The following is a 23,016-nucleotide window of genomic DNA, read 5'->3' on the forward strand; positions in this document are numbered from 1 at the left end:
AATAAAACTTGCAGACTCAGAATCTTGATTCAGGTTCTTGATTTATTTAGAAAAGAGTGCAAACATGTAAAAAGCTGAGAATGAGGAAAGCGCGCCCAAACTCAAACTAAATAGCGTCTTTGCAAACATCACTCCGCCCCCTCCCTCACAAGCAGCCCTCCCCACATTCCCAGGTGCTCCTAACGAGCGCCGCTGATCAACGGGCTAAACGACCTTGACATTTAAGAGATAGCCGAAACACATTCCTCCCTGGCACAATCCAGCCTGTTTATTGTACAAGGTTCCCAGCAGCACCCTCCCAGCCGGTACACGTGTCAGCACCATGGCAAGCGAACCGTTACGACGTAATCACATCTGAACGGTGAACATGACAAGTAAGCTGTGGCTGTGCCCTGCACTTTCTTTTTCCTGTACTCTGCTCTGCAAGATAAGTTGTTGATCTCACCTCACTCACAGCCCAATCCATGCAGGATTACTGTGGGAAAACGTAATGAACGGAGGGGCAGGCAACGCCTGTAGATTGTAAATGGGACACAGTTTGTAGTCACAAGGCCATTCAGACCAGGCATAGCGCAAGCCTCCTATGCCATTTGAACAGGCTGCGTTCTGCAGAGTTACCGAGTGGGAAGAGGATGACACAATGGATGCTGGTTTCCAACTGCATGTTCCATTCTCAGAGCAACATACCTGCACAAAGGCAAGAGGAAGCAATTGTTCCATGGTACAGCTTTTTTGCAGATTCTGCATCTTTCAAAGCAGCTGCTGAGGGCTTGGAATTAGTTTGTGAGCAGGGCTAAGAGACAGGGCTTAGTCCTTGCTACTCCCCCCACCCCCCAAATTTCCCCCAGTCTAAATCTCATCCTTTCAATCCTGAAGTTTCTATTAATCTCACTGGGGAAAAGACTTTCTATGTTAAGGTTTAAGGGGGCTTGTGTGAGAAAATGTATTATTATAATTCATTAAAGCTTTTAACATGATGACAAGTAGACGGTGGTTTAATATGTTGCCTCCTACACAGCACAAGCTAGCTGGACAACACACTCAGAATTTGTACTGAGATTCCCTCTGGGTCTCCCATTCTGTCCTTCTGAGGCTGTTTCTCCCCTCCTCTACCCCAATCTTTTCTTTAACTTTTAAAAAGGGCATGTATGTGGCAGACATGCATATGGACTTAGCAATTACACTGAAACTTATGGGAAGCAAAACATAGTCCAAGGCATAGAGAATCCTTCTCCATCCTGGTATCTACCAGATGGATTGGACACCAGCTGCCATAATCCCAAGCCAACATCTCCTGCCCCATCTCTTACCTCAAAAGTGTTGTTGTCCCTGTGACGCAACTGAATATGTTCTTCAAAGGTGATATTAAGAAGCCTATGGGTTTCATTCACCTGCACTTTCTGAGGGTAGGGACCTTGGAAGGTTATGCTTCTCTCCCCATAAGCTATTGCCAGTGCTCCAAGGTGCAATCTGTAGGCCACAGTCCGCTTATCTCGGGGGTGGATGCTGAAGAGCAAAGAAAAGGGATGAAAGGGGACAACTGGAACTAATTTTTTCAGTTCTCGTATTTTAAGAAGTTACCCAGCTTCTAGCCTTCAATTTGCAAGTGAGACCTGCAAGTAAAGGTGGCATTCACGAAGGACAAGAACTTGAGGAACCCTGAATGGATCTCCATGTCAGCCAAATTGCGTCTAGAGCCCATCTAATGCTGTTGTTACCCATCTTGTCTTTTTCTTCCTTGCAATCTGCCATCTGTCAGATTCCCTGATTAAAGGTTTCACAGAAACCCTTATCAGGACATCTCCCATTGTGTTGTTCTCACCGGTTGCTGGATGAGGAGGTGGTGGAAGGGGGATTGCGAAGCTGGAATGTAATATTGTTTTGGCTATAAGCACATCAAGGACGGGAGGTTGAGATACAGCAGAAATGCCATCTGGTTGGGAGGGGGAGTGACACATTTCGTGGGAAAGGGAACTAGCTAAGGGAATGTAGTTTAAAGTAGGTTTTGGCGGGAAGTCTATTCGCAGCTTGCCTTTTGTGCCGTTCACTACGCTTCAATAAACCAGTTCAAAGAACTCCGGTTTCTTGACTGTGTGTGTGACTGCCTGAATGAGCAGGTGCTGACACCATCAGTCTGTCTTCCTCACTTCCTGCCCTCAGATTGAGACCCAATCTCAGTCTTGAGGCATTATAAACAATAGGCCAGCATATCTCCTTTCCCCCATGGGATAAAACCCATTTCTTCGGATGATGAGAACTGTAGTCCACAATAGATTGTGCCAAAATAAATTTGTTAAATCCTTAAGATGGCCCAAGAGCTGTTGGTGATTTTGCTAGAACAGACTAACAGGGTCCCTTTTTTGGAAACTGCCAATTAGTGCTATTTACTAGATGGCCTGCTCTTCCATTCTCTGCCTTGCTTCTGATCAACAGACTGAAACCTCACCCCCTTCTTTCAACCAGCCTTGGTTCACCTCCAAATCAATGCCACTGTCTCCTGCTCTGTTTTCCCATCCATTTTTTCTGTCTTCCCACATACACATCACTTCGATTATTTCACACATGCTATCTGCTTGTTTCTCCTACTGTTTCTCCCTTTCCCTATCATGCTGCCACCTTTGGCTCCCTCTACCAAGACTGATACAACCACAATACAATCTCAGTCTCTGCAGAAAACAGAAGCATTTTTTAATGAGGGAAGAAAACTTGCAGGAGAATAGAGGACAGATTTCAGCAGCTTTAAAATGTACCTGCCGTAAGGAGATTCACTATCACCAAGATCTATGGTAACAGCCATGAAGGTATTGGGCATTCTCTTATTAGGGACATAGCCATAGTCTGCAGTTTGATGCCATCGAATGCGTGGAAATTTGTCATTTATCTCCACATGGCGATTCGTACATAACTGCAACACAGGGAAGCTGGTAAAGAACAGAGATCTTCAAGAAAAGGTACCCACAGCCATGGATTTCACAATGTATTTGTCATGCTACTCAGTTCCTGCTTAAACTGAAAGACCCTGATACCCACCATGGACAGAACAGCCATGGAAGATCTGATCCTTGCCCCTACCAGCCGTCATTCACCCAGTTATGGTTGTAGAAACATGCACAACTGGAGGATGAAAACAGTCCATAGTTGAGAATTATATTCCACCCAACAAATGGCCCTTCTTGGTCCAAAAGGCACACATTCCCAAAAGACCAGCAAGTGGGAAAATCAAGCCTTTTGTATAATTTCATTGTCTTAATATTAGGCAGCCATCCTCAACATGGTGTCTTTCACATGTACTGGATCAGCTCTTATAGGTCTCAAGAATAAGAATTACAGGCAGGGAAATGGCAAGCTGTCTGAAGAAATAGGAGAATTGAAATCAACACACCTGGAAAACACCAAATTGGGGAATGATAAAGCTGTGGCTTCATAAAACTACATGTGCATTACCAGAGGCCTAATGGCGAAGGTTGCTGCTTAACAGTTACAAATCCTGCTGTACTGTTCTCTATAGCTGCCATATAGACAGACAGGGCTTGAGGTCTGTGGTCCTGCACAGCATGTGTGGATTTATGCATCACGATGAGTCATAATCGGTTTGTTTGGTTTTGTCTGAGCATGATGTGTAAATCCAGTCATGTGCTTGGTATTACATCTGAACAGTCCACTGACTTTTTTCAACAAACTATGACCAAGACCAACTACAACTTAAAGCAATATATGAGTCTAGCCAATATTTGGGAGAGGAAAGAATGCATCTGGAAATATGAGCAAATATTTATCAGTAATTAAGGATTTCAGAAATTACCAGGAATAGAAAAAGTCTACAGCTGTATCTGACTGATTTAGCAAAATGCCACTTTTCTACATATGTACCCTGCATTTTATGGTGCCAACCATCCAGCCCAACACTGACATTAAAAGCTCAAGATCAGGACCTCTATTTTGATAGGAAGATTCTTCATCTTGAAAAAGGTGACATCAAAATTTTAAGAGACAGATTTAGATTTAAATGAGCCCAAACTAGCTGTTCAGAAGCGGATTCCCATCATACACTTACCTGGACAAAGCCAAAGGGAAAGTACCGGTTGGTTTGCCCATCAGATCCTTCATGAAAGGCTTTCCGCCAGTCTTCAATGAGTGCAGGAAATGTACAATTGTACAGATCAGTGTTCATAAGGGTGTTGGCTTCCCCTGCGGTAGACAAGGTCCAATATGTTAGCGGGGGCAGTACCATTCCAGCCCAAACGTGCACTAGTACTTACACATACCTTGATACCATATAACACCTTGGATGGTCATGTTGACAAAAGGGTGAATCATTGCATTCCAAAGCACTGATACTTCTCTGGGACCAGCATCAAGGTATGAGGGAGGACTTCTGTAACACAGCAGGAAAAATAACAAGTAAGAAGTTCTCACCATGCAGATTTCTAAGGATCAGGAATTTTCTTCGTAAAAACGAGAGCTTGGTAGTCACAGGCACCTGAATTATTGTCCACTAATGTGATCAAGGATCAGACCTGCAACATTAGGGTAAAAGGATAAGCTTTGCTTAGTAAAATAGCTTTCTCCAACTGATGCTGTCCTGGAGTGTGGTCCTTCAATTCCTGCAATACACAGCAAGCAGAGTCACACAAGCATACAATTGCAACACATCAGGAGGGCACATAATTGCACACCCTGCGAATCACAGCACACAATGATTGTAGGGCTGGGGGATAAGGAGTGAGAAAAATAATGACTAACTTGTGGGTTCCTTTCTGTACTTTTTTGCACTCCTCTAATTTGTTAGGAGGAAATTGGCCCCTTAAACTGGTATGGGTTGAACTGGATGATTACACATTTTCACTGCACCCAAGAGGATTCTTAGTTTCACTGGACACATCCTGAATTAAGCAGTACAGTAAACTAATAGAAGAGGGAAATGTTGTAATTACATGGAGAAAATATGTAAGATTATAGATTCATGCAACTCTCTCCAAGTGCTAAGCTCTCTGCACTAAGCCATAACGTTGACTTTAGCTTAATGCAATGAGCAAACATAGCCACTATGGTTTGAAAACCAAGGTTTATAGCTTAGCACATGAACAGAACCCTGCCAGTTGGAGGTTTACTGGAGGTAAATCACAATGAAATAATGCAAACGCATTTTCTAGGATGGAAAGTATCATATTAATAAAAACACAGTCACGAGTCAGTTTTTCTTACCTTTCAATATACTCTGTCAACCCACATTCCTTCAGGGCCTGCTTGGAAGACCAGGCCTCAACTGGAGTCCCTCCCCAGGAGGTATTTATCAGCCCTATGGGGTACTTGAGTTTCTCAAACAAATATTGGCCGAACAGCCAACACACTGCAGAAAAGTAACTGAAGTCTCCGTGGCCCAGGTTTCCTGTGCAATGGAATTTTTTTCCCTAAAGTTTAGAATATTTTACTGCTTGGGAAATAATACAACTGTTAAACTTATTAGAAAATATACATTGTAACAGACCAAGTAGGAAGGACCCATTCAAACACCTAAGTCTAACCCTCACACCACTGGGCCTTTCCAAACTTGCTATCCTCCAAATATGTTGTGCTAGCCACAGCTGCCATCATCTCCAACTAAAATGGCCAGGCTGACCATCCTGGCTGAGGATAATTCAAGGTGTTGGTTATGACCTTTAAAGCCCTTTGTGGCATGGGCCCACGTTACCTGAGGAACCGTTTTGTTCCAATCACATCGACCCGTCCCACCAGGCCTGGCAGGAAGGGCATGCTGCAGACCCTATCAGTTAAAGAATTCTAATTGGCGGGGTCAAGGAGGAGAGCCTTTTCTGCCGTTGCCCCCACCCTCTGGAACATCTTGCCCCTGGAGGTGAGGTTGGCCCCAACTATTCTGGCCTTCCGGAAGAGCATCAAGACCTGGCTCTGCCAACTACAGTAGCTTGGGGGTCCGAGAGCGATGGGCAGCCCTGGGGGTGGCTGGTGGCTTAAGACACTCTCTCCACCTTTGAGTTTCCCTCTTCTATCTTCTATTTTTTGTAGTTTGTTTTTATAATGGTTTTATAATTTTTATTTGTAAGCTGCCCAGTCATTTTTATAGTGAGATGGGCAGTGTATACATTTAATAATAAAGTAAAATAAATAATAGAAGTAGCATCTCAGAGGAAACAACTCTACAAGTACTATCCACATGCAGCACTGAATGTAACAGAAGAGGCAAAATGGAAATTCTTTCCTCCTGACTACAAGATATAGAGGAACTGGTGTGGTGTGGTGGTGAAAGTGTTCAACTGGCCCCAGGTTCAAGCCCACCTTCAGGCACAGAAACTCCTAAAGGAATTTGGGCCAGTCACTCCCTCTCAGGCCAACGCATCTCACAAAGTTGTTGTGGAGAAAAATGGATTGAGAGAGCAACAAGGATGTCCCTTTGAGCTCCTGGGCAAAAGATGGGATCTAAATCTAAGGAATAAAAAATACTTGCAGAAGAATCAAAAAACCTTTTTGGGTTTTTTTGTTCGTTTGTTTTGTTTTCTACAATGAAATCAGAGACTTTAAAAAATCCCTTAGTCCAAATTGAAAAAAATGGACTTCAGAGTCTCAGAGGATTTATGCAATCCAGCCTTCTATATACCACTCTGATGACCCCTTAGCTCTCTTGAAGAGAACTGTCATCTTTGTAAAGACCAAGAGTTCAATTCTTACCCCACCAACCAACCAAAACATGGAAGATATCTCTTATTGGTCCTGCAGATTGCTTGCTAGAAAATTGACTTAAGTCAGGCTCTTACTGGCCGTTGGAATGGACCACAGCAAGCTGATGCCTCCAAGGTCTTGCAGTTCCACACCTGACTGAATCAGGGCAGCAGAAAATACCCGCACAAGGGGATAGTTGGATGCTTTTTCCAGCTCTTTGCTAGCATTGAATACCTAGGAAGCAGAGCAGATTCCACTGAAATTGCAATTAAAAAGAGAGAAGTTAAAAAATATGTTCATACTTGTAGGCAACAGGGCAAACCATGATCAGCTGTGGTCTCCTGCCTTGTTGGTATTCTAGCAACATAGTGACTGGCTACCCAACGTTTCCTGTTATTTTTTAAAAAACTAAACTAGCCATTGGTGTACTTGGGGTCATAAGCCACTGTGTACAGGTAGTCCTCCCTTAACCACTCATTTAGCGACTGTTCGAAGTTATGACAGCGCTGGAAAAAAGTGACTAACAATTTGGGCACTTGGCAACTGGCATTCATTTACAACAGTCACAGCATCTTGCGGTCAAGTGATCACCATTTGCAACCTTTCCAGCCGGCTTCTGACAAGCAAAGTCAATGGGGAAGCCGGCAGGAGGTCGCAAGCAGTGGTCACGTGATGTCTCACTTAATTGGGACTGCCGGAACTGCTGGGGTAAATTGGCAGTCACGTAATGTTTTGCTTAATAACCGCTTCACTTAGTGATGGAGTTGCTGGTCCCAATTAGGGTTATTAAGTGAGGACTATCTGTATAGAGTAGGGGGAGGCTAATCCTCCCCTCTTTTTAAAAATGTTCCCACATGTCCTAGGTGGATGAAAAAAGAAAGTGAAGCAGCCCCTCCTGTATCATTTTTACTGGAAATTAAGAGCTGTAAGATAGTTCTTTGTCTAGTTTTGAACAACCCATGGAACTACAGGTTAGAGCAGGTAAACCAAGAACAAACATTGAGTATAGATCGTGGTTAAGGCAGAATGGTTGAGCCACAATCTCGACTTTAGGCTGAGACTAGACACTGCAATAAACCTAAGCGCCACATAGTTTAATTTATCATGAGAATAAGCCCAAAATAACCTTTTAAAAAGAGTTATTCTCAGCCCTTGTCTCCATAGGCAGAACCAAGTGGCTCCAGATTACTTCCTAGAATGCTTTGCCTCTTATCCCTGTCATACATAGCCCTGAAACCATGCTTGGAATTTATAGGAATGAGGTTCACCTGTGAAACTGTCATCTCCATATTACTCTGTCCGCTGCAAATCCAGACATCTCCAAAGTAGACATCTTCCAATGTCATATTGGATACGTCTTCCTTGATGTACTGGTGTACCTTTATAGTATAAGGACCTCCTTGGGGCACAGGATCCAGGATAATTTTCCAAATCTCAGAGTTTTCTGATAATGTTGATAGACAAAACTAAACTAAATTCCAGGCCGATATCAGCATGAAAGAATTCTAAAGTAATAAATGCACAAATATCAAGCCAAGTTTTATTTGCTTAAAGACCAAAGGTTACCATAAAATTGAGTAGAAAACTTCATTACAGTACAGATAATGAGGAACATGCAAAGAAGAGGCCAATCTGTGCCAGGAGGGCAGTCCACAATTATGATCTCACCACTGAGAAGACCCAGTAATTTGCACTGCCTACTCAATCTCATATGTGCAAAGCAAACAACACTGTCATGAGTAAGGATGGCGAGCAGGGGGCTCCCATCCAGGCTGTAAAGCGCATGCGTAGTACTGAGGAATTAGGTAGCCATTCAAAGAGACACAGATCGGGCCCGCCTTAGCCTTTGGGGTTTATATGTCTGGGTTTTTCCCACGCTTCTTCAGCTTGTTAGGATTTTCTGTTATGTAGCAGTAATAAAACACTAGAGACCTATTCCTTGTCTCAGCATGGTTCCTGGCTGTTAGGACAAACGCAACTGCCAAGGCTGAAAGCAGGTGATTTGGGGAAATTTTTCTAAGTAATTTAGAATCATGGTGGGAAACTGTGGCTCTCCAGATGCTTCCTGCAACAACTGGATGGGGTTGCACTGCCCCAGACAGACCTGGTACATAACTTGGGGGTCCTCCTGGACTCATGGCTCCTGCTCGAAGAGCAGGTGGCAGCCGTGGCCAGGAGAGCCTCTGTGCAGCTACGTGCTGTGCACCACTTATGCCCCTTCCTGGACCAGGAGGCCCTTTGAACAGTCATTCATGCCCTTGTTATCTCTCAGATAGACTATTGCAATGCGCTCTACATGGGGCTACCCTTGAAAAGTATCCAGAAGCTTCAGCTGGTCCAGAATGCAGCTGTGCGAGCTGTTTTTGGTGCCCCCAGAAGGGCACATGTAACACCACTGCTGCGCGAGCTGCATTGGGTACCAGTTTGCTTCTGGATCCAATTCAAGGTGTTGGTTATCACCTTTAAAGCCCTACATGGCATGGGGCCAGGTTACCTGAGGGACCGCCTCTTTCCCATTACATCAACCCGTCCCACCCGATCGTGCAGAGAAGGCATGCTACGGACCCCATCTGTAAAAGAATTTCATCTGGCAGGGTCCAGGAAGCGGGCCTTCTCCGCAGTAGCTCCTGCCCTGTGGAACATGCTGCCCCCAGAGGTGAGATTGGCCCCATCACTCCTGGCCTTTCGGCGGAGTCTGAAGACCTGGTTCTGCCACCTCGCTTGGGGTGGAGAGGGGAATAGAGCTACATGGGGAAGGTTGTTATAGACCACTCCTCCCACACTTGGACTGTTTCAGATGTTTCATCGCTTGGATTCTTTATTCTTTATTTCTATTTATAGTATTTTTACTGTATTTTACTTTTTGTATTATTGTGATGGTTTTAATCGCTTGTTGTAAACCGCCCAGAGGCCTCCGACAGGAGGAGATGGGCGGGGATAAATTAGATAAATAAATAAATAAAATAAATAAATTTCCAGCAAACATCAATACTGGCCTGGCTGACTGAGACTGCTGGAAGTTGTCCAGCAACATATGAAGGATCTCAAATTTCCAATTTATATCCTAGATATAGAGCAGTGTTTTTCAAATCTGGCCACTTGAAGATGTGTGGACTTCAACTCCCAGAATTCCCCAGCCAGCCATGGGGAATTTTACTCCTTCTATAGGACTGTTAAACTATGGGCTTGCAGCAGCATTTTATACCAGATGATTTTAAAAGCAGCTCCATGTAAAACACATTGGAGCAGTCACTGGGACACGGCTAGGTATCTGAAGGAAGGAATGCAGCTGGAGAACAAAATGAAGCTGGCAAAAGGCACCTTTTCTGTCACCACTGAGACATCCATGGAAAGTGATGGGTCTAAGGGTCCTCCCAAACTACCCTCTTGCTATTTTGAGCAGTACAGTCTACCCACTACAGATCAGTATCCTTCCTAGAACGACCAAACCTCTGACCGACAGTTTCGCTTTATCATGCTTTAACCAAAGTTCAACTTTCTTGTGAGAAATGGATGATTTATTGCCATCTCTTATCCCTGGCATCTTGCCAAGTTTCGGTAGCGCTCAGCTCTGCCCAGACAAGTGCCTTCTACATTGGTTGGACCACAACCATAGCTTTAGTTCAATTCCTGCCCTGAGCAGTGGTTGAACTTGATGGCCTGCATAGCATCTTCTATTTTTAAGATTCTAAAATTCAGGAAGTACTGCCAACACATCTCACTTCTGGAAATGTGAGAAGGATATATACAGCCACCCATACAGGAATGCAGTCGAGTCCAAGAAGATGCCAGAAGGAAGGCCCATTGCAGATATTAACAAGTATGAGCACTGGGACGAGGAAAGGCGTGCTCAAATTGTTAGTATTATTACCTTCAATCTGTGCCATTTTGGTCATAACACTCCGATTCTTGGAGAGTCTCAGCATCACGTTGGAACCGGAATCTCCAAAGCCCCATATGATCGCACGATATGGTTCCTTCTGGAGTACCATGTGATCAGCGTAATAGGAAGCAAAGCGAAACGTAGCACCTGGGGCAGACAAAATGGCACGACCGTCTGGTTCACAGCTGCGGCTTCTCACCAATATTCCAGCAATGCCTAAGCTGTGGCGCGGCCAATCAATACTTAAGACATTTCTGAACAGCAAAAATAGCTGCCAGTTTGTAATAGGTTGTCAAGGAAGCGTATTACTGAGAAAGAAAGAATACATCCCAAACACTTGTTGCTCTCTCTAATTTGTCTTAGGAAAATCTTTAAGACTACAGAACTACTTCTGTTGTTTGCTTTCTTTCTTTTGGAAATAAACATTCATATGTTGTTCCTATTTTTTCAACTGCAGCCATTTTCTGCCGCTCCCCCCATCTCACACACATTCATCCGCAATCCCCCACTTCCCTATCCAGTACTGTCTTTGGAATTCCACTTCCATAGCACTAGTTTTCAGGAAAGCGTGACACAGAGGAAGCCCATGTGTCTGAATCTCTCTCTGTGCGTGCATATTTCTTTCACCTCAATTCTCCGAGAAGTGAGCATTTCTTACCTCATGCCACCTAATGACAAGGGAGGAGACTGTGCCAACAGCAGTCTGTCCCTGATCCCCTGCCCGCTGCAGGATACTGAGGGGAATAACAGAGGCTACTTTACCCTCTTGCCATTGTTTGTCTGGATTTAAATAATGCACTGTTGCCTTCATGCAACATGCTGAACCCAGACTAACCAAATGCACTTGTTGTGTACTCATATCACCCAATGCCTAAACAAACACAGCTAAATGTGATTCCCCAGTTAACGCAGCATGTCAAGACAATGCCTGGGTTTCCACACCATTCTGAATCACAACCAACGACTCCATTTTAATCTAGTCTAGCATGTTGTACAAACCCAGCTGTTACGTCTTTAAATAACCTGGCTCAGCACACTGTGTGAGCAGAACCATAAAAAAAGAAAAAAAAATCCTTCTCTTACTGCTATGACAACCTTATACTTATTTACTTGAAGTCAATCTCACTGATGCAAACAGGGTGACATATACAGCATCATATCCTGAACAGTGTTTGAATGACAGAGTGAAGGAGACAGAGTCAGTCCTCTTACATTTTATTTGTGGCTGCCTTAGCTACTGTTTTTAAAAGGGTTTTAGAAGTACAGCTTGACAAATATTGGGCGGTGGGGTAAACATTTAACTTAAGGCTCCACAAGCCAATATATTTCTCCCACAATTTGAGTAACTTCTTTAGTATTAAATTAGGAATTAATATCCATTACAATTAACTGACCTACTTCCAATCACTGAAGATACAAATGAAAACCTTTCCTCAAACCATTTGTCTACAAAATATGTAAATAATTAGAGTATTTACATATAGTTTGGCAATATGCCTTTATCGAACTGGCATGTTCGTTTAAACATTAAAGAACTAAAAAGGGAGAAATGCTATTTTGTAGAGTTCGAACGGGATCTGTCAGTTTGGTATTTAGCTGAGAACAAGAACCACCAGTCTGGTATTTAACTGAGTTATAGCCTGGTTTGTTTCACACTCTACCATAGCATTTGCAGGTGCTGCAGAATATAGGCCACAGTAGATAATATGCAAGAAGAGGAACGGGAGCTGAGCTAGGAGCCAAGCAAACAGTGTTTCCTTGTTTTGTTGTGCAGCACAAAGTTTCCTGATGCTTTGTCAGGATATAGCATAAAGTTGAAAATACGAAAACTCAAAAAGAGAAAATTGCAAGAAAATGTAATAAGCCCTTCTCCAAAGGGGCAACTGTCCTAAGCAACTATTTACAGAACTCATAAGAATGCAATCCTGAACACACCCAAGAGTAAATCCTGCTGGACACTGAACTTGAGGGACTTTCTTCATAAGTATGTTTAAAGTTAGAAGGAAAGCTGACATATATTCCTCCATTAAGAGATGAGCTGCTCCTCTGACTTATCCTTACCAAGTGCTGAACCAAACTTTGTTCAGCTTTGCTCAAGGAAGCTCAGCCTGTGCAAGATACAAACAAAAAGCGGCTGGTGGATGTTTAGCATCACTGGAAGGGAAGCGAGTTCCAACCAGCTAAATACCGCCACTGTGCAGTTTTCAACGGGCACTGCTTCCTCCAGATTGCACTCCCCTGGCCAGTAGTGCTCATTCACACGTAGCAGCAGCAGCCTTTCCTCACTCACCTGCAGTACAAGCCAAGAGTAGCACAAGTGGCAAGGAAGCCTCCATCGTCCTTTCCGACAAAACAAAGGCAGGAAGTCAGAGCATGCAATTCTGGGAGCAGAGAATGTCCAGACTCTGTATCTTAAAGACATCAATCTCCTTGTGACCTCACACTGGGCTGATCCAAGGCAGGAAGCAACATGGGGCTGGCAGGGGGAAATCAACACAGCTGTTTATAGGTATGGTGACTTTGTCACCACCCAGCAGGCATCAATCTCTAATAATGCTCCAGACGGTTTCAACATCAGGCTGAAGTGGAAAAGACTATTTGACTGGATCCTAAATCTGACCTACAAGATCCCCTTGTGACTTCTCCCTCTTCTGAAAAGCTGCTCCCTAAATTGGAGGGAAACAGCCTCTGAAGCGCATGGGGGGTGGGGGGGAAGGCTGTAAGGATAACAGAGCAGTTGAATGTTTCCCAGTGCCTCCTGAGAAATTATTTTGAATCCCAATTTATCTCAGTGTTTCATTATTTGTGCTCACAGTTCTGCAAATCCACAACCTGGGCTTACTAGGTTGAGGGGCTGGGTTCACCAATTAAAAAGTTACATTTTTAAAAACTCCTAGCTTATTCACTAAGCCATGATAGTCAGTTCATAGTCCAAATAAACCACACGGTGGTTTCATGTGTAAATCAGCCAACCTTTGGCTCCTGCCCTGTCTCTTCTCTGCAGCTTTCAGACACCCCTCTATGAAACCTTATCCTTTCTACTACAAAAGAATGGCTTGCATAGTATTCTGGAAGTTCAGCTACTAAGCATTTAAAGTGAGGACGTGGGTGTAAACTCGGATGGGAAAGCACTAGGACACCCCAGGATTGCTGGACAGATTGGGAAAAGGAAAACACACCCCAGGAGAAAGCAAGAGCAGGTCCGCTCTGCATTGGTGCAGAGGATGGTGTGTGTCAGGAATTAAATTCCTTAGAAAGAGCACCCATTTTTAGCTATGACTGACTGCGGTACACTATTGTCTACAGCTGAGTTCGTACATAATGCCAAACCATGTATTGTTTGAACCACATTTTGGAATAAGCCACAACTGGCTAAATCCACACAGCAGCCTAATTACAGAGATTCCCACAACATGCTAAGCTATGTTGCAGTTCCTTGCTGGGTGAATCCAGCCTCTTGGGAAGCGTATGCTCTAACACCGTCTTCCGCAACCTGGTGCCCCCCAGAAACGCCGGACTGCAACTCCCGTCACCGCCCTTGTAGCCTAGCCCATCTGCAAGGCACCAGGTGAGAGCACACCTGCCCCACTGGCTCAGCCCTCCGCACCCACCCAGACGGCGCCGGGCGCCGGCCCTGCCATGAAATCCCCGGAGGTTGCCAAGAGGCCTGGAGTGTGACGTCACCGTGGCCTCTCTATGACGCAACCGCCCCGCGGCCCACCTAAGGCGCGGCCTCAACCGCGCCCTGCCCGCAGAGTCCCAACTCAATGGGCCCTGGGAAGACGTACTAGGAGCGGAGGCTCCCGCTTGGACCTTAAAATCTCGGCCGCGCCACCGCCTCCTTCACTGGCACCAAAACGGAACAGGGAACGAGGTGAGGCTGGGGGCGGGCTCCGGGGGCGGGGAAAAGGTTTGGCTGCTGAAGGGCGGAGCTTGCAGCCAATCGGCAGGCGGGTGGGCCGACCCAAGAAAACCCAACCACGCGACTTTTCGCTCTTCTGGCCGTCCCCGCTTGCCGTCTTAATTCGAGTTGCTGAGCAACGGCAAGGACGCTGGCTTTTCCCCTCCTCCCGGGCAAAGGCCCATCGGGCAAAGGGGGCTTGGTAACGACCCTCCTGACGCGCTGGGAGCTGAAGGGGACGGGGCGGTGTGGGCGGACTGAGACCCCGCTGTGGCGTCAGCTCCCGGCTGGGAAGGAAGAGGCTCGGGCAGGTCAGGAGCCCCGGGCCTGGCCGAGTCAGGGCGAGAGGACCTTTGAACGCGGGCAGAGTATTTCGCCCCGCGAGGGACAGGGATCCGCTATGGCCGCCTTCCCCGGCCTGATGCCGCCTTTTAGAGGTGCTCGACTACAGCCCCCATAGTTCCCAGCAAGCCTGGCCGGGAATTCTGGGCGCTGCAGGCGAGCGCATCCAGAAAGGACCGAGCAGGGTCGAGGTTTCGACGGGGCGGGGGCGGAAGTTGTGGTTTGCAGACGAACCTGTTTCCCTCCTTGCAGAAATCTGGAAATTCCTCATGATTGACTTGGAAGAGATGATCGTTACAGCAGGGCCGCAACTAGGGGTCTGTGTCACCCGGGGCAAACATGGATTCCACGCCCATTTTGGCGCCCCCCCCCCACAGCGCGGCGCCCGGGGCACTGCCCCGCTTGCCGCCGCCCCCCGCCCCAGTTGCGCCCTTAGTTACAGGGTATTCTTAAGACTTGGAAAAGCTTGATATGGGGGTGGGGGATACTCTTTTAAACGTGTTACCCTCCTCAAAACACTTTTATGTCTCCCTGGATTTTATATTAAGCACTTTTTCTCTCCATTTCTCTTTTCCATTGATGGCAGTACTGTACTGTAGTAACCCAATAATCTGGACTGCATGGGGAACTTGAATTAATGCTTGCCATTATATCTTAACGGAACAGCTTTGCTGCCCTGGAGGAAACATTCATCCATTTGATTTAAAATATTAATTGTACACTGGGTGGGCCCTCCTCCAGTTGTACGGCCAGAGGAATTCCTCAAATGCCCCTCCCCCCCTTTTTAAGGGCTCTCATTTCCAATGATCATCAGTAGAGCTCCTTAAAAACAACAGATACCTGAGACAATGGTATTATCTGCACAAGTCCAGGAGAAAACCTATCTATGTGGTTGCTAAGAGTCGACACCGACTTGATGGCACTTGATCAACCAATATTTGGACAAGAGGGCATTTCATCAGATGCATGTATTTGTTTGTTTATTTACTGGATTTATAAGGCCACCCAACTCAAACAATATAACTCTGAGCAGTGTACTGCAACAAAAAACAAACAGTAAACTGAAAAAGAACCACATAACACTAAAACATACACAATATCTAAATGTAAAATTGGTGACCAAGCACTGTAATAATAATAATAAAAAAAAAAAACTGAAAGGGGACTCAACTCAAGTGACCCGAAATGCCTGGGAAGAAAGCAAACAGTATTATGACCTAGATATGATTATGCATTCCCATGAGCATTATTTGATTGATTGATTGATTGATTGATTGATTGCCTGGACTAGTCCCTGCAGTTTTTTTTAGCAAGATTTTGGAAGTGGTTTGCCATTGCCTTCTTCCTTCTAGGACTGAGAATGATTGGCCCAAGGTCACCCAGAAGGCTTCTATGAGGTGCAGCTAGAATTCATGGTCTCCTAGTTTCTAGCCTTGGGTCTTTAATCACTGCACCAAACTAGCTCTTATTGTATTTATTTCCTGCTTTTATTTTATACAACTTAAAGTGGTGTACATACTTACGCTCCTGCCTCTTATTTTCCCCACTACAACAACCTTTTGAGCTGGGTTAGGGTGAGAGGGAAGGACTGGCCCAAAGTCATCCAGCCGGCTTTCATATCTAAGGCAGGGCTAGAACTCATGGTCTCCAGATTTCTAGTGCATCATCTTAACTACTCTGCCAAACTGGCCCTCAGTCCCAGCACAGACTGGGGGGATGCACACACACAGCCGAAAGACCAGAGTACTTCACAAATACACAAACAGCATTTCTTCACAAGGAAGCTTATGGTCAGCGCTTCTTGCTTTTGTGTCTTAAACAGACTTCTCTTTTGTAGCCCTGCTTTGTGCCACATATTTCATTGGAAAATCTGATGATTCTACTCTCTGTCTGCTCAACAGTAGTGTTGCTAAGGAGGGCAAAGTAGAGTCCTGTAAAGCCTAAGCTTGAACAGGCTTGCTAAAAATGAACTTCAGCAATAGACATGTTTATCTCTACATGAGAGCCAGTTAAAGAGAATTTAGTAAATTCCCCTATGTCCCTGAATTTACTGTGCAGTAGCTATTCACAATGACTGTTAATTTTCTGTTTCCAGTTGGATTGGGTGATATTGAGATAGGTGGAGTAATAGCCTGGTTCAGTATAAAGCAATTCCTTGTTTAAAATGTTGTACAATCAGATACTTTGTAATAATTGAAACATAAGATTAAATAGTGTGAGCTTGAGACTCATATATAGTTGGGAAGAGGAACAACTAATTTTAATGAATTTATAACTTCATCCAGCAATAAACTTAAAATTAGTAAAACTCTTGTTTTGCAATTATGTTGAGTTTTTCTGTTAATAGACCTAAATTGCACCTCAGATTATATCTTGTGGTAATGAGTGATACGGGAATTAATGTTTATACCCTCAGCTGAGCTGTGCATGTAAACTGTGGCAAGTGTTTTACATAGGTGTAATATGTATGTGAAGGATGAATAAATTGTAATTGTATTATCACTGCCCCCACATTTAATTTCTGCACTGCCCAATTCTGTCTGCCATTAAATTAGCATATTATTACACCAGTGATGGGTCTAAGAATTTGTTTATAATAGCAGAGAGAAGAACACTTTAAGGTATCCAACATTTCATGTCTTAAAAGTGGTTGAAATGCAGCAACTGCAGGAAAACATATTTATTTTCACCTAAGAACCAATTAAAGAAAATATAGTGACTGTATACATTTCAGCTGATTCATTAATTAAATCTGTGGGTGTTATATGTGTAAGCATATCTTTCTCTCTGCCAATTTATTAAAAATAAATCTAAAGATTTTATTTATTTATTCAATTTATATAGCTGCCCATCTCACATTCATGACTTTTAAATTTAATCAAATAATCATTATATGTCTAGTGAAAAATATCATTTGCAGGTTTCTGCATATCCAAAAGGAGGCCAGAGTGGTTAATTGTTATTTTGGGGAGGGGTGTGTGCTGGTGGGCAGCTTGAATGCCATTTGCATGGGAAGTATAATACAGGGTGTTTATGTTTAAGGTTCAATAAATTCTCCTGGGAATTTATGTAACTTTTACACTACATAGATGCAAACTATTATTTTTTGGATTATAAGGCTAATTAATTGCTCTTGTAAATGGAACTCTAGGTATAAGAGAAACTTGTTGAGAAACAATGGCTATTCCGTTCTCGAACACCACTCAACGCATTCCTCCAGGATTTGCTAATTTGCTTGAAGGGCTTGCCAGGGAAGTCTTAAGAAACCAGCCTGAAGATATACCAACTTTTGCAGCCAAGTATTTTGAAACTCTCCTTATTGAAAGAGAAAGTGAGCATAAATTGACTATATTTAAGGTGTTAATGTACATTTGCATCCTTGGGCTTTATCTGGTTTGTAAGAAAACAGTATTTACTGGTTTAGGTGTCCATCATGTGACATTTTTCTTTCCTAGGAATGTTTTTGCACCATACAGAAAATGACTGGAACACTTTGTTAAAACTGGCGAAGGGCCTTCTAGTTTAGCTAATATGTAGGCTCTGAGTAAGACACTGGGCTTATTCTCAATTTTTCAGTGCCCTCTTCCTGTTAACGGTCAGATCAGTAGGTTTTAAGGTTATCTCTTTTTCTACATTCATCTCTCTCTCCTACAAGCATAATGCCCTACCATATGTTAAATTTTGGGGGTGGGGGGAAGTGTGTTTCAATATTGACCTACAGCTAGAAGCAGGGATAGATTTGGAACTCTTCATTGAAATTGCTTAATGAACTAGGACTACTGTCAGTTTTAAAGTTTTGTCACTTTTTAAAAAAATAACTGGAGACCCTCTGGTAAAATGTGTGTGATGCCTTTTAGAAATTAGTTGAAGAAACAATCTCACTTATAGACTGTAATTATGTTTGTATCTTAATTAGGTTCTAAATTATAAGACAAGTTGAAAGCTACTGGCCTCAGGTAGCCTGGTAGATAACAACAGAAAAGCAACTTAATTAAAAACATACAGAAGCTCTTGTTTCTCTTCAGCTCCTAAAATTGTACACTCCTGAATTAGAAGATAGTGTTGAGTAGAATTGGAGAATAATGAGTGCAGGCCTCCCTTTTAAAAAACAGACCAATGACAGTTCCAACATAAATCAGCTCTTGAGTCAATTGGAATCAATTTCATTTTTATCTCACTTTTCCTCCACAAACATCCAGAATGAGACATAAGCATTTCCCCTCTTGCACCTATTATTAGATAGGTTGTGCTCAGAGATGATATACGTGCTTCAAGCAGGCATTAACAGTGCCACTCAAAATAGACCCCCATAAGCTTGAAGTTTTCAAGTGTGTACTTGGTTTCTTCTGTTAAGTTCTTGGGAAGAGATCTCAGCTTCAATTTTGACCTATTATTCTGCCCACTATAGTGTTGCAGCTGTTTTTCCCCTCTATTACACATAATTGCAAAGCTGTTGAGTTCCGTACAGGTGAATGTTTAGGTTTTTTTTCTGATAGGAAATGTCCACTATTCTTAAAGGATCCTTAGTGTCACTGTGATTGTCAATTTAAATAAGCACCATTTGACCAGGAATCATGTATTTCTTAAGAGAAGTCAGTGAGTATTATTTTTTTTAAAAAGTCATGTATTTTCAGAAACCGGATATGATCCAAGTGAATGGGGAGCAAAATTAGAGGACCGATTCTACAATAACTACGCTTTCAATGTAAGTATTATTACACAGTGAATGACTCTCCCCTTCCCTCTTTGACACACAGGACTTTGAATCTAGCTAGACATAATATAGTAGATCAAAATCAGGAGAAAAAAATAATAGCCATGAAATTAGTTAGGGGCCACTGGCATATTTTCCAAAGGAGTTGGGATAATAATTTGTGGAAAACTTAATTAGAAAAATCATAGGTGGGAAGAATCTAAAATTTCCCCTGGTACTGAAATTCAGATTCAGTAGCTTTACTCTATGACTGCTACAGTATTAAAACCTCCCATGTCATAATTGTACGCATAAAAAGGATTGAAATTGCTTATTTCCTTATGAAGCGACTTACTGCAACATCATTTTGATGGAATTCTATATGGAACAGAACTGGGGCTTGGCATACATTTAGCAATCTTGTCACTGTGTGCTCAGTTAACTATTCCAATTATGAATATATATTTAGGGTCTTAATCTTTAGGGTCTTAATTGGATCAAAATTCAGGAAAAAAAATCACCTGCACCAGTAGGCTCGAATGCATCAATAACACCCTCCCGTTTTTCAGGAACTGGCACCACCAGGAGATGGAGCTAAAAAAGAGAAAGAAGAAACTGCTGCAATGCCAGTAAGTAATTTTTCCAGAGGTTAATTGCATTCATTTTCTGAAAACAGAGAAAAAACAAAATTAGCCTGTATTATGGCGAATAGTTGCTAACTTTGGTGTGCCTAAAAAGTTACAATTAGGTTGTATATAACCATCAGAGCCAGCATTCATTTTCTGTGGGATCCAGCAAGGGTCAAATTGATGAAGGCCTATTCACATTTGGAAAACATTTTTTACTGCTGTATACAAAGACTTGTGGAATTTTTGTTTTAATTCCCTGGTTGCTGCAATTTCTCCGCTTGAAGGTTAAACCGTTGAAAGACTTTATCTCCCTGAAAGTAGTAAAAGAAAATACTCCATCTCCAAAACTGGCATAAAGAAGCAGCCCACATTTCCCCTAAAGACTTAAATTGCTTCTTCTGAGTTATTCACACACTAGACTTAGACTTCGTAACAGCAAAAGTATAGCTAAAAGCTGCAACACCTTTTCCTATGAGTTTCCAATGAAGATCTACGTTTCCAATGAAGATCTATGCCCACTCCAAGCACAGCTTAAAATGCTTCTTAAATCCCACCAGTTTTAACCATCCAGACGTACTGCAAAATCCTGTGCATATTTTGGAATACATGGGTACACAACTGCAACCTTAAGCACTGCTTAATTTACCCACTGAAGTAATTGCAGTTTAAAACTATTTTAACTTTGGCTGTTTTACCCTTTGCTTTTATCTTTTGTTTTGCATAAATAAAACTAAAGGCATAAACACTGAAATTGCAGGCTGTAGTTTTATTTAGTTGTTAGGTTTATATTATCATTGCCCTAGGATTTATATTGTCCTTACTCTAGGAGTGCAGGCAGTGTATGTAGCACTCCCTCCTGCAGTTTTTCACCGCAACAACACTAAGAGGTAAGTGTTGGTAGGCCATCCAGGGGTTTTGGTGGTGAGTGGTCTAAAAATCAGTCAGATGCAGGAATCAGCTCAACATCAGGGAGTTTCTATAACTGAATGGACAAACCAGATACCTGCTGATTTAACCGCTACACCCCAGGAGCTTTTATATTGGTATTTTTCTCTCTCCAAGTAGGGAAAGTTTGCTCTTGGTTGAATAGTTGATGTTACTTAAGCATTGCATTTGGACATTCATATCAGGCAAAACTTCCTTTGAAAAATGAGCAAAAATTGCCCAAGTGGCATTCACAGAGTCTAGTACTAAAAATAGCCCTACTGATTTTGTGGGGGGGGGGAGGTTGGGGGGAATATATGTTTTAAAAGCGAAAAAAAGCAAGATGCGTCTTACTTCCCCACCTAGCTTCGGCATCAATCTTCTGCAGAATGTTGACTTGTACAATATGAGTTATACTTATTGTAGCTTACTCTTTTCTTCCTTCCCTCTATATCCCACTTTTAAAACCCAGTGGGTGAAATGCAAAGGTGAGAGATGTAAACTTGATTTTCTTTTAAATTGTAAAGGAGGAAGAAGACAAGAAAGAAATTGTGGATATTCAAGGGACCTTATCAGAAGAACAAGCTGCTATAAAAATTCAGTCCATTTTCCGAGGATACAAATCAAGAAAAGATGGGAAAAGCTCAAAAGAAGAAGAAGAAGCTGGGAAGGAACCTGAAGAGGCAGCCAAAGAAGCTGTGAAGGAGGAAGTATCTAGTGAGCCTGATAAAAAAGAACCTCAGTAATCAGACTCACCAGTTTTACCAACAGGCTCATTTTAGAACAGGCGTAAGGCAAAGTCCCATTGGTCTGCTTAGAAACACCTGTCAAGTTTATCAAATAAACCATACAGTTTAAAGCTGCACCATGTCATTCTTGGTGCTCATCAGCAGATCAATAAACTCTCCCTGTTTTCATGCAGAAAGGTATTTTGAAGTAATGGGTATCTTGTAATTTGCTTTGGCTTTACTGAGTCTTAAATTAGTTAATCAGATGCAGATATAAGAAAAAAAGATTGCAGCTTGGTTAGGGCTCGTTATGCATGATACCAGACCATCAGGACTTCTCCGTGAACATGGTCACATGCAGGGTTCCAAACAAAGCCTTCCACAATGTTGATACCTCAGTAGCTGGACTGGGAATATTTCGCGTTTGATAGATCTTTAGGTAAATATTTGCATCTGTTGTACAGGTTTTTAAAATCTTTGTATCTTTTTTTTTTAATCTGTGCACTCTGATCCCGCCAAATACTACCTTCATGTACATCCAATAGTATAGATAACTAATACTCCCTTTTAATGCTGCTCCTGCCATTTCAATTTGTAACATACTCATGCATTAGTCTTTTTTTTTCCAACAGAGAGAATGAAAAATCTGAAGAAAAAAACATTCACACTTAACCTTTATAAATTTTTTGTGCATATACTCCAGTAATGGTCTGCTCATCCCCATTTTTGCAATCTGTATCCTTTCATTGGCCTCATTTTATAGATTGCTTCAAAGTCTCTTCAGATTTTATTCCCTGGGGACATTTTAAAGGAAAGTCAATGTTGCCTATGATATGTGTCTCTGCTTCCTTGGAAGTGCACAGCTTGATCCTTTGCACATATGTTTGAAAATACATTTCCTTGGTATCAGAAGAGCTTATTTCCCCCACCCCACCCAAAGCGTCCAAGATTGCAGTCTGAATTAAAAGATCAGTATATACTTTTCTTTTCAGAACATGTCTTAATTATGTTCCTTGGAGAGGTTTGGTAATAACCGGAATGTGGAACAAAGGAAGTGTCATTTTAAGAAGCAGACACAATTGTCTAGTTCTAGAGAAATTACACTTTTTTTAAAAAAAAGGTTGCACTATGCAATTGTATGTAAGATTGTATGCGGATAAATGATAGGCAGAACCAGAAATAAGCAGAATTTGTGGGGTTGTATTGCTTTTCTGTCTGTACTACTCTCTGAAATTAGGATG

At 42.7% G+C, this 23,016-nt stretch overlaps 2 protein-coding genes across 3 annotated transcripts; one reads left to right on the forward strand and one right to left on the reverse strand.

Annotated features, from left to right (window-relative positions):
- Positions 1-216: 216 nt before the first annotated feature.
- On the reverse strand, positions 217-14,432 carry SIAE (sialic acid acetylesterase). 2 transcript variants are annotated; one of them, XM_063311083.1, is made up of 11 exons: positions 14,347-14,432; positions 12,849-13,034; positions 10,547-10,705; positions 7,944-8,119; positions 6,771-6,909; positions 5,206-5,389; positions 4,266-4,375; positions 4,055-4,188; positions 2,751-2,905; positions 1,311-1,506; positions 217-687 (listed from the first exon to the last, which is right to left on the reverse strand). In XM_063311083.1, exons 2-11 carry the CDS (start codon positions 12,892-12,894, stop codon positions 451-453), a joined length of 1,536 nt encoding a protein of 511 aa, XP_063167153.1. In that variant the 5' UTR covers positions 12,895-13,034; positions 14,347-14,432; the 3' UTR covers positions 217-450. The 2 variants fall into 2 exon arrangements, with proteins under 2 accessions (XP_063167153.1, XP_063167154.1); XM_063311084.1 differs by lacking the exon at positions 10,547-10,705 and having other exon boundaries at positions 218-687.
- Positions 14,433-14,658: 226 nt separating this feature from the next.
- SPA17 (sperm autoantigenic protein 17) lies at positions 14,659-22,705 on the forward strand. The gene is made up of 5 exons (XM_063311193.1): positions 14,659-14,770; positions 17,953-18,132; positions 19,436-19,506; positions 20,064-20,123; positions 21,575-22,705. Exons 2-5 carry the CDS (start codon positions 17,979-17,981, stop codon positions 21,791-21,793), a joined length of 504 nt encoding a protein of 167 aa, XP_063167263.1. The 5' UTR covers positions 14,659-14,770; positions 17,953-17,978; the 3' UTR covers positions 21,794-22,705.
- The last annotated feature ends 311 nt before the right edge of the window (positions 22,706-23,016 follow it).

Source organism: Candoia aspera, chromosome 9 (genome assembly GCF_035149785.1).
Source record: "Candoia aspera isolate rCanAsp1 chromosome 9, rCanAsp1.hap2, whole genome shotgun sequence".
Lineage (NCBI taxonomy): Eukaryota > Metazoa > Chordata > Lepidosauria > Squamata > Boidae > Candoia > Candoia aspera.